The following is a 15365-nucleotide window of genomic DNA, read 5'->3' as shown; positions in this document are numbered from 1 at the left end:
AGGCTCAGGCACAAATTGAACTTGCCAGGATTCAGGCAGACCATGAGTATCGCATGAAACAGGTGGAACTGGATCATCTAGCTCTGATGATTTTGATGTGGCTAAAAATGTTAAACTTGTCCCTCCTTTTAATGAATCTGATTTAACAAAGTATTTTCAGTTGTTTGAGAGGGTAGCTACAGGTTTTAATTGGCCTAAGGAGTATTGGCCAGTACTCCTTCAAACTGTTCTCACCGGTAAAGCTCAAGTAACTTATGCATCTTTGCCTCAGGATCAGTCTGATAATTATGATGTAGTTAAGAGCTTGATTCTTAAGGCCTATGAGCTTGTTCCTGAAGCTTATAGAGTAAAATTTAGGACAACATACAAGCAAGATAAGCAATCCCATGTTGAGTATGCAAAAATCAAAGAAGATTTGTTAGAGCAGTGGTTAAATTCTAAGAATGTGGATTCTGATTTTGACAAATTTAAGCAGATGATTTTGCTGGAGGACTTCAAAAGGTGTATTAGTAAAGATGTAAGCCTATATCTTGATGAGAAAAGAATAGATAATTTGTCTGATGCTGCAGTTTTAGCTGATGAGTATGTTCTCACTCACAAGAGATATTCTAGAGAAAAAGGGAAAGCTGAGAGTAAGTACGTTGCCTCTACTCAGAGTACAGGTAACAGGAAAGAGAATAAGGATGATGTTTCTCAGGAAGTAAATACCAGCTTCACCTCTAGATTTCAGAAAAGTAAATGTACTTATTGTAGTAAGCTTGGTCATACTACGGAGAGATGTTTCAGGAGACAGCGTGATGTGAACAAAAAGGAGTCTTTAAATATTCAGTCAATTGGTCTAGTGTCCACTCTTGAGAGTTCCCAGAATTCTTTAACTGAGTTAACTGAACCTGCTTTGAGGGGTAACTTAAATTCTCATGATGGAGCTCCTCTTTTGAGCAGTAACGTGGGTGACACTCTCAAGAGTTCATGTGCTAATTTCCTGTCTGATGGTTTTGTCAGTCCTATGGACAGTAATGACAGGAAATCGGTTAAAATATATCGTGATACAGGTGCTTGCCAATCCCTTATGCTGACCAGTGTTCTAGGCTCTAATTTTAATTCCTCTGATGAAACTGTAATCTTACAAGGTGTAGGGAATAATTACTTCTCTGTTCCTCTGTGCAGAGTGAATTTAGAGTCTGGTTTTGTTAATGGTTCTGTTATGGTTGGGTTGGTTGAGACACTCCCAATGTCAGGTGTAACTTTCTTACTTGGAAATGATATTGGTGGAAGTCAAGTGTGTCCAGCTCCTCAGTTGTCTAGTGAGCCAGTGGCTGTGTCCCTGGATTGTGATGTCACTGATGTATTCCCTGCATGTGCTGTCACTAGGGCTAAGTCTAAAGTTACTGGTGATTTAGAGGATGATGATGATGTTATCCTAGCTGACACTTTTCTTGCTAATTTGGACCACTCACCAGATGAGGCAGTACCCCGTAGTGTTGATAATTTGTCTCGTCAAGAGTTGGTTGAGTTGCAGGTTGCTGACCCTGAGTTGAAAGGTCTAGCTAACTCTGCTTGCAGTGAGGAAGAGTCAGCTGGTGCTTCTACTTGTTATTATGTAAAGTCAGGAGTACTTATGAGGAAGTGGAGACCCCCAACAGCATCAGCCGACTGTGAATGGGAGGTTGTACATCAAGTTGTCATCCCTCGTGTTTGTAGGCAGGATATCATTAGTGTGGCTCATGATTCCAGTTTGGCAGGACACCTTGGAGTGAGGAAGACTGTGGCACGCATTTTGAAACACTTCTACTGGCCATGTATCTTCAGGGATGTTTCCTGGTATTGTAAGAGTTTTCACACCTGTCAAGTTGTGGGGAAGTGTAATCAGACCGAAAAGGTTGCACCTCTAGTTCCCATTCCTCCTTTTGAGGCGCCTTTCACCCGTGTGTTGGTGGATATTGTGGGCCCTCTTCCTAAGACTTCTTCAGGATTTTCTTATGTGTTGACCATGATTGATATGGCTACTCGTTATCCTGAAGCCATTCCACTTAGAAACATCTCAGCAAAGAACGTGGTTAAGGAAATGCTAGGGTTCTTCACAAAGTTTGGTCTGCCTAAGGAGGTACAGTCAGACCGGGGAAGCAATTTCATGTCAAACGTTTTCAAGCAGTCTCAGAAAGAGTTGGGCATCACCCAGATCACGTCTTCAGCTTACCATCCCCAGACCCAAGGAGCGTTGGAGAGATATCATCAAACACTCAAATCGATGCTCAAGAAATACTGTTTGGAACATCAGAAAGACTGGGATAAAGGTCTTCCATTCGTTGTGTTTGCCGCAAGAGAATCTCCAAATGAATCACTGGGCTTCTCACCTTTTGAACTACTGTTTGGCCATGAAGTAAGAGGACCCCTTAAGTTACTCAAGGAATGCTGGCTGTCGGAGGAAGATGACGTCAACCTGCTGGAGTATGTGATGAAGTTCAAAGAACGGCTGTCCACTGCTTTACAGTTGGCGAGAGAGAATTTAGGAGCTGCTCAAGAGAAGATGAAGACTTGGTATGATAAGAAGTCCAGGTTACGCCACTTTCAGCCAGGAGATCAGGTTTTGATTCTGCTACCAGTTCATGGGCAACCTCTTCAAGCCAAGTTTAGTGGCCCTTATTTCGTGGAGAAGAAACTCAGTGATGTCAACTATGTCATCGCCACGCCAGATCGTAGAAAGAGCAAGCAACTTTGTCACATCAACATGCTAAAATTATATCACAGGCGGGACGAAAATAATCCAGTCTGCACTGTAGCTGTTCCACCCGAGTCTGCAAGTGAAGCTCTCCCATGCAGTATGTGCCTGAGTGATAGTTTGGGGAAGAATCCTGATATCATGAATGATCTCCAGACTAAGCTTTCTCATCTACCTCCCAAGGAAAGGCAGGAGTTTTCGGCATTACTGCAGGAGTACCCGCAAGTGTTCTGTGCTACTCCAGGAAGAACCACTGTGTTGATGCATGATGTCGATGTTGGAGACGCAAAGCCAATTAAATTGCCTCCTTACCGTGTGAACCCAGTGAAAGTTCCTCTCATCCAGAAGGAGCTTGGCTACCTGTTGGACCACAAGATGATTGAGCCCTGTCAGAGCGAGTGGAGTTCTCCTGTCACTCTGGTCCCTAAGCCAGGTGGGTCACAGCGGCTTTGCATTGACTACAGACGTGTTAATCAGATAACTAAAACAGACACTTACCCTCTCCCTCGTGTGGAAGATTGCATAGACAAGATCGGAAAGGCTAGGTACATAAGTAAGTTTGATTTGTTAAAGGGATACTGGCAAGTACCTATGACTGAACGTGCTAGGGAGATTTCATGTTTTGTAACACTAGGAAAGGTTTTTGCATGTTCTGTAATGCCGTATGGTATGAAGAATGCACCAGCCACATTTCAGAAGCTCATGAATGTTGTAACAGAGGGTTTGGCAGGGTGTGTTGTTTATATTGATGATGTATTAATCTTCAGTGACAACTGGAAAGATCACCTATGCCATGTCAGTAATTTTCTTGACCGTTTAGTTCATGCTAATCTTGTAGCCAATTTATCAAAGTGTGAGTTTGGTCAAGCTGAAGTTCAGTACCTTGGGTATGTAATTGGTGATGGACATGTTGCACCACCAGGAGCTAAGGTTCAGGTTATAAGTGATCTTCCCAGACCTAAAAGTAGGAAAGAGCTACAAAGATTTTTGGGAATGGTAGGTTATTACAGGAGATTTGTTCTTAACTTTTCTATTCTTGTATCACCACTTACAGACCTACTGAAAAAGGGAGTTAAATTTGTCTGGACCGATAACTGTGAATCCTCTTTCAACAAACTTAAAGCTATTCTATTAAGTCAGCCAGTGCTCGCTACTCCAAATTTTGCTAAGCCTTTTAAGATGGCTGTTGATGCAAGTGATACAGGAGCTGGGGCTGTTTTGCTGCAAGAGGATGATCAGGGTATTGAACACCCTGTATCTTATTACAGTAAGAAGTTCACTCCACCTCAAAAGAACTACTCAACTATTGAGAAAGAGCTTTTGGCCTTGATTTTGGGTTTACAGCATTTTTCATTTTATTTGTGTTCTGGTTTTGACCCCATAGTCATTTATACCGATCATAACCCACTGAAATTCCTTAGTAAGTTTAAAGATAAAAATCAGAGATTGACAAGATGGTGTCTACTTCTTCAGGAGTATTCATTAGACATACAACATGTCAAGGGGAAAGAAAATGTTATTGCAGATTGCTTATCCAGACTTTAGACAGATTGTTTTAGAGTAATAAGAAATTTCCTTTGTAAATTTCTTTTTTCTTTGTGGGGAGGTGTTACATAGCCTATGATTTCATCATCCTTTGTGTAATTTTAATGCACAGTTGCTGCATGTTTGATCACGAGCGTGTTCTGCCTCAGTCCCCCCCTTCTACCGTTATAGTAGAGTAAGTCGACATCTCTGTTATACTTTGCGGGATTGTCATCTCTTTGTCCCCATGGCTTCATTTGCGCGTCCTTATTACAAGTTGTATCAAGCTCTCCTGGCCCCTATATAATGAGCTCAGTCTCTGCATCATGGCCACTTAGATCTGCTCCTCATTTTGTTCACATCTCTGTCCTCCCCTGTACAGATATTATTATTGTGAGTGCTCAAGAAATCTCCAAACATCTAGCAGCTGTGTGTAATTTGAGTATAACTGTTGTTGCATTTTTTCTTGTACTGTATAGCATAAGTTAAATTTGTAGGCCTAGTGAAGTTTTTGTAATTCATGTAAGGATCTTTACGTCCATCAGTTTTAATATTATTTTGTATCTGTAATAATTTATCTTGCATTCACTGAGTATTATCTGGTATCTCATTTTATCAGGGCTGACTTAGATAAATTTACTCATGCTAATTTCGTGTTAATAGAGGCTATTGCAGTTAACCATATATTCAACCTGTTTTTGCCATTACATTATCCTTATGAGTCCTGAATGTTTTGTTGTTAGTTTGAGCATTAAACTTTAACTTGTAATTTTACCTAACTCTTTTGTTTTGAACCTGGAACTTTACGGGACAGTAGTGATTTTTAGCCTTCTCACTTAAAGTGTACATTATCTTTCTCTGTTCCGTAACAATATACATATTGTTTTCCGGATATATATATATTTATATATATATATATATATATATATTGTTTTCCGGATATATATATATATATATATATATATATATATATATTGTTTTCCGGATATACATATATATATATATATATATATATATATATATATATATATATATATTGTTTTCCGGACTTGACACATAAATTTGTGGAGATGATTCTAGGGTCGATTTTTAGTAAAGAATACTCGATCGTAAGGGAAGAAATTCACAATGGTTACTTAAAATCTTAAAATCAACCCAAGAACCACCAGCCAAACTTAGTATGTCAAGTTTTGTGATACCCATTGTGTGTGTGTGTGTGTGTGTGTGTGTGTGTGTGTGTTCTATACAGAAGAGAAAGCCTATAGGCCTACTAACCTGAATTAACCATCACTTTCTGAAAGGGATGCATTGTTGAAAGAAATATATTGAAGACCTTGTATGATTTAAGATGATTTTTTTATGTTTTTACAGCTGGCAGAGTCGGGTATTTTCCGAGAAATAGGTGACCTACTGGGGACGGATCAAGTGGTGTTCAAGAAGGTCTTTGAACTCCCCAGCAGTATGAGGACCATCGTGCTGGACGGAACGCACGTTCTCTTTGATGCTGACTTTAACTACAAGCAGATGCTACCCACTGAATTCTCTCTTACAGGTTGTATGGTTTTAACCTTCTCACGATCGGGAGGAATTTAATATTTCATTTCAGTAATGTCAGATGGCATTACTCAGCTGTCAGCGTGTCATACAGGCCTTAGATCGCTAATACTGTCATCATCAACCCTTTGTCAAGATTGCTCTTGTATTCTGTTCCAAATAAAGCAGGACGATTTTAATCAGTGTCCAATGAGTCAAAGACACCTGAAAGAGTTAATATTGTCACCAGTAGCCCTCTCATGGTCGAGAAACTTCCAATATTTTTATTCCAGTTACACCAAAACACCATGCCATTTCATTCACCTGATATTGAGACATAGGAGCTTAAGAGTTTTAATGGTGCTAGCGAAGGACACCCTTATGTTGTAGCAACCGTATAACCGTGCTGCTCAACTGCTTGGTAATGCAAACGTCCTTTAGTTACTTCCCTACCCCCTTCCAGGATTGTAAGAGAAGGGGAAACTTCAGCCTGCAGTCCACCGGACTCATGGTTCAGATGAATCTACAACTACAATAACAGCAACGATGCTATGTGTTATAGGAAGTTTATTCCTGCCACAGACTTACTCCACTCTTTCCTCTCCTCTTGCCAGGAAGGTGTGACTTCTACCTGTCTTTCAGCACCTACATGCCCACGCCCATCGCCATGGTTACCAGAAAAAACAGCCTTCTCATCCCAGGCTTAAATAAAGTGTGAGTATTTAACACCTTCAACTCTATGATGTCTGTATTTCCTTCTTGCTGCCACCAGATTATTACACCTGCACGAGGAAAAGAGCGAGGATATTGTTTTGCCCGGTGTGTGTGTGTGTGTGTGTGTGTGTGTGTGTGTGTGTGTGTGTGTGTGTTTAAGAAAATAAACAGTTCTGATTCTATTTTGATCAGACTTTTTGAAAGGTTTAAATGTCCACCAGTGGGTCTTCCTTGTTTCTGAAAAACATAAATAAATAAAAGGCTGAAAGCCAAGGTCGTATGCAAGGTAGACTCAAACATTTATGACCTGATTTGGATGAAACTTAGTGGAAGCTTAAGGGTCTTGCAAGGATGAAATATTTATGTTTTTAGCACAACCGGTCGAAGGTCAAAATCACAATGCAAAGTCAAACAATCGACCCTTAGACCAACGGTAGGGATTGGACGTTACACTCTTCATGTGTTTCTTGTTTTATTCTGTTTAGGTAAGATTTTTTTAAATGGTGAGGTTACAGACATCCCTCATTAATCCCTTCAATATGAGAGGGCGCAAATGACAATAAAATCGCCTAGATGTGGCACGAATGAACAAATTTTTAGCGTTTCATTGCGACAGAACTTGACTTTGCCGAAATTGTTCCATTAAAACTTTAAACAAGATATTTAAATTTTGTCTTAGACAATTGACCAACCAACAAAGCTTCAGGTTCAGATGGAATTCCTCCAATAGTTTTGAAAAACTGTTCCTTAGAACTTGCTCCAGTTCTAGCTAAATTATTCAGATTATGCATATGTGCGTTTTCAATCTCCAGTTCTTGGAAAGAAGCCAATATCCAATTACTTCCAAAGAAAGGAAGCTCCTCTGATCCATCTGATTACAGACCAATTGCTATCACATCTTCTTTTGGTGAAATAGTTGAGACTGCAATTAATAAGCACACTGTTAAGCATCTTAAATCCAACAGCTTAATAAGTGACTGACGGTATGGTTTTCGTCACGAAAGATCCGCTGTTGATAAACTCAGTCTCTTGACTCATACCATCCATCAGTCACCTGACTAACGTGGAGAAATCCATGCATTAGCCCTTGATATTTCTAAAGTGACAGTGTGGTACCGTTCCCTGTTATCTTTTGAACTCCATTGCTACTGCCTATTATCTTTTGTCCCACTAATCTCCTCATATTTCAGGAAGAGAAGGATCTAGGAAAAAGTAGATGATGTATACTCCAATTTCCACTCATTTAATGCCGGTGTGCCACAAGGATCAATCTTGGCTTCAACCCTGTTCCTCATTCATATTAATGATTGTCCGTCACCTATAATCCCATTCGCTCGTATGCAAATGACAGTGTGTCACAGTTTCTTTACACTTAACCATACATTCACAAAGTTGGATATTTATAACTCCCAACTCAGTACAGCAATCTCCATTAATCAAGACATATCTAAGATCACACTGTCTCATTGCTATGAAAACCAAATATATCCAATTACAAATAGACAGATATCACCTGATTCCCGTATTACCTTTCGTGTAACCACTATTCCTATCTCAAAAAGTACTGAAATTCTCGGTGTTTCGGCCAGTAGTACCTTAAGTTGGATCTCTGACGTTAGATCACTTGCTAAAACCGCCTCAAAGAAACTTGGATTATTGTACAAAATCTGTAGCTTTTTGAGTGACGAGCAGTTAGCTGTGATTTGCGAGTCATGTGCATTCTCACGTCGAATATTGCTCACCTCTGTGGAGTGGATGTGGCAACGTTGCATTAAAACAACTTGACAACATTCAGAACAAAGGGATAAAAATAATTAATAATCCGGTAGCTACAAATGAACTGTCTCCCTTACAAGTAAGACGGAATGTTGCCTCCCTTGCATAATTTTACATATATCTGTATAGCAAATGCTCAGACAGAGTTCCATCCATTGTGCCACCTCTACACGCCTTCTCCCGCGCTACAAGGGCGTCTGGTAGTGCTAATGACTAGACTGTCACACTGCCGTACTGGGGAACTTCTGCCTATCAGAATTCCTTTATTCCCCGAACTGCTTCTCTTTGGAACTCGTTTCCCCAGACTAGTTTCCCCCCCAGACTTCAACCTACAGCAGTTCAAGTGCAACTGTTAGACATTTTGTGAATGGAGAACACCTGTACTATGATGTATGGATTGTTTTTTTATTTAATTATTTTTTCTTTCCTCTGTTCATCTTCCATATTTTTTAAAAATCAGATTAATCAAGATAAATTTCAAGTGTCTACTGCTCATACTCTTAAAATAGGTTGCTAAGGGAAGGGAAGCCCAGCATTTACAATATGAAAGTAATTTTTACATGTCAGTCTTTCTCAAGTGAAGGTGGATGCATTATAGAAATTATTTTACATTGTGTTGTCAGGGCCGAGGTGATGGTTGAGTCTGGGATGTACCGTTATTGGCTGTTCACCTCGCAGCCCAATTCAACCACGTGTAACAACCTTCCCAAGATTATCAGCGTCAGCACCGTTCTGGCTCTTTCTAATGTCTGGGTGGGTAGTGAAATATTAGTAAGTCCAATATGTTGTTATTAAGCACTGTAGTGTATTTAGTCACTGATACACTATATAGGTACTCCATCCATGTGTCATAGTTTCTCCTTACTCTGTAATCCTCCACATGGATGGAGGAAGTTGTGGCTGCGGTTCCTTCACTCCCTATCCAGTGTTAAGTGGTTGTTCGAAGTATTGCTAAACTACACAAGGAACAGCTGCGATGACTTTGTTACTCGAGGTGTATAACAGCTTCAAACCAACAACATGTCGTCTCTGCCTGGGGTACGGGTAAAGCACGAGCCAAAGCTATGGTTCGTGAGTTAATTTACTGTAGCTTTATATAGTTATACTGACAAATAGTTCCATAGATGCGCTTTGGACATAATTAAATGCATGTACAGGATAGGGTACAAAGGTACCGACTACAGACACCGGTAGAACAGGGCAGCATTCCTTAGGTAGATGGAAATCAAATGATAAACCTGCTGGAGCTGATTTTATGCAGCCAAGAGTCTACTCTTTCTTGAGCATCTTCCTCTGCTGATCTTATGAATAAAAAAAAAAAAAAATCCTCCTATATGACGCGAATAACAGTGAATCATGATTAGAATCTTACACATTACCAACACAATATATATATATATATATATATATATATATATATATATATATATATATATATATATATATATATATATATATATATATATATATTAAACTGCTGCAATGCAGCTGTAAATCGAAATATCAATTCCATAGACATTCCCTTTCCATTCCCACTCTCACAAGTCGCTTACTTACTTGTATATACTTTTGTATTGCAAGCTTACCGAGCCAAAATTTGATACATTCGTGGTCACATTACCACCACACCGTCAACAGATAAACATGCGTAGTTGAGACCATTATCCTTCCTCCACTATTGTATTTTGATTCTACCACACTGATCATTATACCTTAAGAAATCAGTGACAATTCATCACGGTTAAGATATATACGAGTGTTTATCTAGTGTTTCATCATATTTTCACCCAGTCAGTACAAACCTACACTATACACTGATCCATCCATCCATCCATCATCCAATCTTATGTTGCCCTATGAGGAGCGTAGGAGCCCGGGGCTAGGTAAATTGGTCCTAACATTTAAGATGAGAGCGATATATTAATATCATTCGCCGCTAATGTTTTCAGTGATGTTTGAGCTCAGTTTCTGACAATTCCAAAGAATGAAAAGATTTTAAGTAATAAATGTCCACGGTTCGTCTTACAAGGATTTTTGTTGGTCCTTCCTTTCGGCTCATTGTCACAAAGCTCATAGCTACAAATCGTGTGGTTCTCCCTTTGATTGCCTTTTGAAAATTCTTAGTCCCACGTCATTTAAGGGACGCTGGGCACAGTCGGTTAAAGTAACTGTTGGATTTACCAGTGTTTAAGGGAGGCAGAGATGGGACAGTTAATTTGATACCGTATTATGTAAAACAATAGAGGCCCAGATTTTCATCCGTTTGCAGGTAATATCATATACCTCAGTGGCTATTGCAATTCTTCGTGACTAGCAACTAGCATAGTGTTCTAGTGCTAATCTATTGTTACAAATGAGTGCTTAAGACTTAGAGAAGGTAATTTTAGGGCAAGTTAGAGCACAGCAGATAGTTCATCTTATCTTACCGACTGTAAGGACGTATTTGTAAATTTACATTTGCTACATCCAGACGATTTTATTTAAAGTTAGGAAACCTGTCACCGTGAAGAGGTTAGAAACAATCCCCATTAAATTCCTTAACGATGGAAAGTCTCCTCAGAGCGAAATATAAGGGTCTAATATTAACGAAAAAATCTACCGTTTTATATTTCACGCTTATACTAATACGGTATCATTTTCAGGGAATGTTTGCCGTATTGGGAGGCGGATTTCTGGTCAGCCTGATGGTGCTGGTGCTGGAGAATGTGGTGGTTGTGGGCAGGTGCGGACGTTAACTCCAGGAGCACACTGGTAACAGACACTGACTCCACACAACCATTACCATTCGTCACCAAGGATTCCTACTTAATTCACCACCACAACAACAAACTACCGACCCTGCTCGTACAACTACCACCATCACCACCAACCACCACCTTCATCACACCTACTATCATCTCCACCTGCTATCAGTTCCACTACAAGTACCACAAACACGACCACCACCGACACCGTCAATACCACATCCACCACCATTTCCACAACCACTCCACTGACGATCGGCTCAACTATAATCTATTCCTTCACCACCACCACCATCACACTTATTGCCAAATCTACCACAACCATCACCACCAGCCATCAATCCCACCACTGCAACCACCATCATTAACCACAAACTCTTCGACAACATCCACCACTACCGTCGCTGAGACTCTCAAACCACCACAATAGTCATCAACACTACCACACCTTCCACCACCACAACCAATGACCAGCAATGTTATCACCACCACAACCTCCAACCACCTCCGCTATCACAAGTATCTGCACCAATACAATACTGCCATAACTACCACAATTAACCATCACCTCTACCACGACAGGGGCACTCAGCGCATACCCCACCGTAGCTGCAGTCTCGTATTCATGTTTTTTCATGACCCTGACTTTGACCTTTGACACCGTTTGCCTCAAATTTAATCATTTTTTCCTCTGATGGTTTTCAGTCAGGCTTTTAAATATGGGGCATTTCCATCCAGTGGTTTTTCTGTAATGTTAGGACAGATGTACACGCAGATAAATCAGGCCTAAACATGCCCTCCTTGGCGGAGGTAACTAGTCACCACCACCACCACCAACCAACAACTCTTACCACAACAAAGGCAACATTTACGAGTGACATCGTTGGTATTGCCAAAATTTACCTTCTTATACGTAAATGAATGTATTTGTATTTGCAAATAAAAAGAGACGAATGACTCGGAAGAAACACGCTAGAGGGTCCGTTCGAATCAAACAGGCTGCACTGTAAGATCAAAGACAAATGGAAAATTACCTGTACTGAGCTGGTTGTCTTGGTGTCTGTGTCTGGTGGTTCTGTGCCAGTCTGTTGGTGATTATCATCGCCACCAGTCACCAGTTCTACCAGAACTTCCATCGTTACCGCCACCAGCCACCACTCTGCCACAAATGACGTACCATCACCATCACTCATCACAAACTGTACCGCAATAACCAACACTACGATCACAGACACACCCACCAACAGATCACAGCAACCACGACCATCACTGACCACCAACACTAATATCACCACACCCACCACCCCCACTATGGACCATTATCTCGGTTATCACCATCACCACCACTGCCACCACTACCACCACCACAGACAAACAATTCTAATCTACATATTACAGCCACAACCATTGCTAAGATAAGTGACTCTGCCGCTAACCCTGCCATTAACCCTTTCACGGAGATGACGTATTTGTCGTTTTACTTAGACCAACACCAGACGATTCTGATGAACTTAGGAGAGATGTCTTGTAGTGAAGGGATGGACTTGACGCCTAAATTTCTAAAAGCCTTTTTAGTAATATGATGTGAAGCAACATGAGACACAACTCGTCAAATACAGGTGAGGCAAAGAAGTGAGATTTATGTGCCCTCTATTTCTCGAAACATTTTGCACCCTCAGAAATTTATGTATTTACTTACAATTTCAAAATCTACGTAAGTATGCTGTTTTGCTTTAGTATGAGCAAATTTAGTTATCATTTAATAGATATCAGCTTCACACCTGAACGCCATATAGCAACATACTTCAGAGTTTTAGCGACTCTGTTTTCTTAAGAGTTTACCAGAGAAGTTTTTCGTAAATATGGATACTTGTGTTCCTGTTTGAAGAGCTGACTGCAACTGATTCATTAACAATTTTTTTTCTTTAACGGGGATGTCAAGATTATGTACTCTTTACTGTAACACCTAAAGCAAGTAAAATTTGCTTCCCTTCGCGTCATGATATAGAACATATGCATAACTGTAAGTGCACTAAAATTCATTACGGTTATACTATTAAAATGTGCTCTGTGCGCCTGTGTCGAGCGAGCGAACTTTCGTAAATATGCCTATCATCAAAATTTCAATTGGTGTACAATTTCAACATTTCTGGTGAGGTAGTTAAATAATACCAGAAGAATAATTTAGCTAAAATACTTTCTCATGTTTTCCCTCTCAAGTATTCTCTTTCAGTGTGTATATAGCAAGGCGCCGTAGCAGTATCACACGCACAACTTTTAGTTCTCTGCCCCCGACTTGCTATGTCATCGAACTGTGTTGGTAAACGCTTGACTATTGATTGAATGATAAAACCCAGAAATGGGGCGATTACCCTTGCTGATTTCATCCCCTAAACATAGAAAAAAACGTTCATATAAAATTATGAGCATAATATTCTGTATTTAATTGCTAGAATTAATGTAAGAAAACATACTGTTACAACAGGAAATCTTTGCAAATTCGATTTCATAGTGGAGCATGTCAGTTGAAGCCCTCAGTACATTCTCTTGGAAAGCTGGGATTCCAAGGAGTTTCTTTGGTCTCTTGAGTAAATAATTATATAGATAAAAACTAAATTAACTGAATGTATCTACTACCTTCTGAAGGAATCTCTTCTCTATCTCACACAGTAGAAAACTTATTAGCCTCTGAAAATCATCGCGGTCGGGCCGTGTCATGTCGGGCCGCTCACTTCTCAGCCTTTGCTCACTGCGCTTGCTCGCTCTTAATGAAAGTTAAAAATATATTTCAATTTTGACTCTGTTAAACTTTGACCCTGTATTTCTGAGTGTATGGTGCTCAGTAAGTAATGTCCCATAGGAAGTCTTCTGTTCCATATACAATTTATGCACTACACACTAGGTTTGATTTTCCCAGGGTGATCATATTTACATTTTTTCTTATTTCTTTCACCTAACCAAGCATTAACGTAACTGACTAACAAGCTAAACTAACCTGATACTAAGGCAAACCTAACCTAAGCTTACCCAGACTTCCTTGGATAAGGAAAGGTGGAAAAACGGTACACCACGGAAATCAGCATCTCGCACCATCTACGGAAATCAGCATCTCAGACCATCTCAGGAGGGTCATTGTGTTGAATGGGGTGAATCATAGGGGGACTGGAAATAAATTAATGCTGGCTGATTATTTACTGCTGTTACTTGGGAAAAATTTGCGTTCAGTCATTAACCGATGTGTAATAAATATAAACTTGATATATCAGTGTGTATTTCTTAACCTTCAAGTACACAACACACTTTCATAAAGTGCTATGCAAAAAGTCATATCCAGCTAGAGAGACCAGATCTGACAGCCATGGAAAGTGCAGGTGCTGCTGACACTGCCTGCGACCCATTGATGGGGGGCAACCAACCAGCCACAGTTTCCTGCAGCCCAGAAGCTCCGGGGAACCGTGTTTTGGTTTAACGTATGGGCGTGGTACAGATTCATCAAACACCAGGATACTGGGGTTGATGTTTTTGTGCACCGCCAGGCGATTGTTAAGCCAAACCCATGGCACCTCCAATGCTCCCTAGGTGATGGAGAGCCAGTTGAGTTTAGCCTGTTTGGGACCTCTAAGGGTCCTGAGGCCCGGGATGTTGCTGGGCCGGGAGGTGTGGCCATGCAAGGGTCTGCCCATACATGGCGACGTCTCTCGGCCCGTGGACGTCAGGCCAGGAATCCTGGGAGTCCTGGACAGGTAAACGTCATTGTGGAAATGTGTATTGCGACGGTAAAGGGTTTTTGTGGGGGTGATAAGGGAGCTGCCAACGACCATGCCACGTTGAGTACACGGCTTCCCGTCCAATCAGCGAAGTTAAGCAACGTTGGGTCTGGTTAGTACTTGGATGGGTGACCGCCTGGGAACACCAGATGCTGTTGGCATCCCTACGTGTCAAGTGGTGTTGGTGGAGGATTAGTGCCCCTCCCTGTAAAACAATTAACTCTAAGCCCTTGACCACCCCGTTTGGGATACATGGCATCTGGCAATGGATGGATGGATGGATAAGGGAGCTTTGCGCATTCTTCTCCATAAGATCTTTGAGGAGAACGGGCTGCCTCGCCTTATCATCCCTGAGTGCTTGGCCTGGAACCTCCACTCATCGGGCTCGCCTGCCACGACCTGCTGCTCCCTGCCACATGCTGAGGAAGAGGCTCTGGCTGGAGGCCCCCCTCAAGAGGAGGACTGCTACTCCTATTACTGACCCAGCACCGGAACAGACTCCGGCCCAGACAACAGCAGATGTCCATCTATAGGACTACATAATAGATAGATAGATAAATAGATAGATAGAGAGACAGATAGAAGCAG

General features: G+C 40.9%; 1 protein-coding gene and 1 non-coding gene across 2 annotated transcripts in view; both read left to right on the top strand.

The window, feature by feature from the left end:
• LOC145407679 (glutamate receptor ionotropic, delta-2-like) overlaps positions 1–11009 on the top strand; it is a 100107-nt gene extending 89098 nt beyond the window's left edge. Inside the window, exons 6-9 of the mRNA XM_080278550.1 lie at positions 5615–5795; positions 6391–6490; positions 8890–9019; positions 10909–11009. Coding sequence (XP_080134676.1) covers positions 5615–5795; positions 6391–6490; positions 8890–9019; positions 10909–11001 — 504 coding nt within the window. The 3' untranslated portion in view covers positions 11002–11009. The remainder of the gene's footprint in view (positions 1–5614; positions 5796–6390; positions 6491–8889; positions 9020–10908) is intronic.
• Positions 11010–14819: 3810 nt separating this feature from the next.
• LOC145408976 (5S ribosomal RNA) lies at positions 14820–14938 on the top strand. Its single transcript, XR_013899027.1, has one exon. It is a non-coding gene; the product is annotated as a 5S ribosomal RNA (ribosomal RNA).
• Positions 14939–15365: the final 427 nt, after the last annotated feature.

The sequence above is a fragment of the Coenobita brevimanus genome, chromosome 8 (genome assembly GCF_032717465.1).
Source record: "Coenobita brevimanus isolate Jiangsu-jjx chromosome 8, ASM3271746v2, whole genome shotgun sequence".
Lineage (NCBI taxonomy): Eukaryota > Metazoa > Arthropoda > Malacostraca > Decapoda > Coenobitidae > Coenobita > Coenobita brevimanus.
The sequence above is the reverse complement of the archived record's forward strand: the minus strand, read 5'-3'. Positions and strand labels throughout refer to the sequence as shown.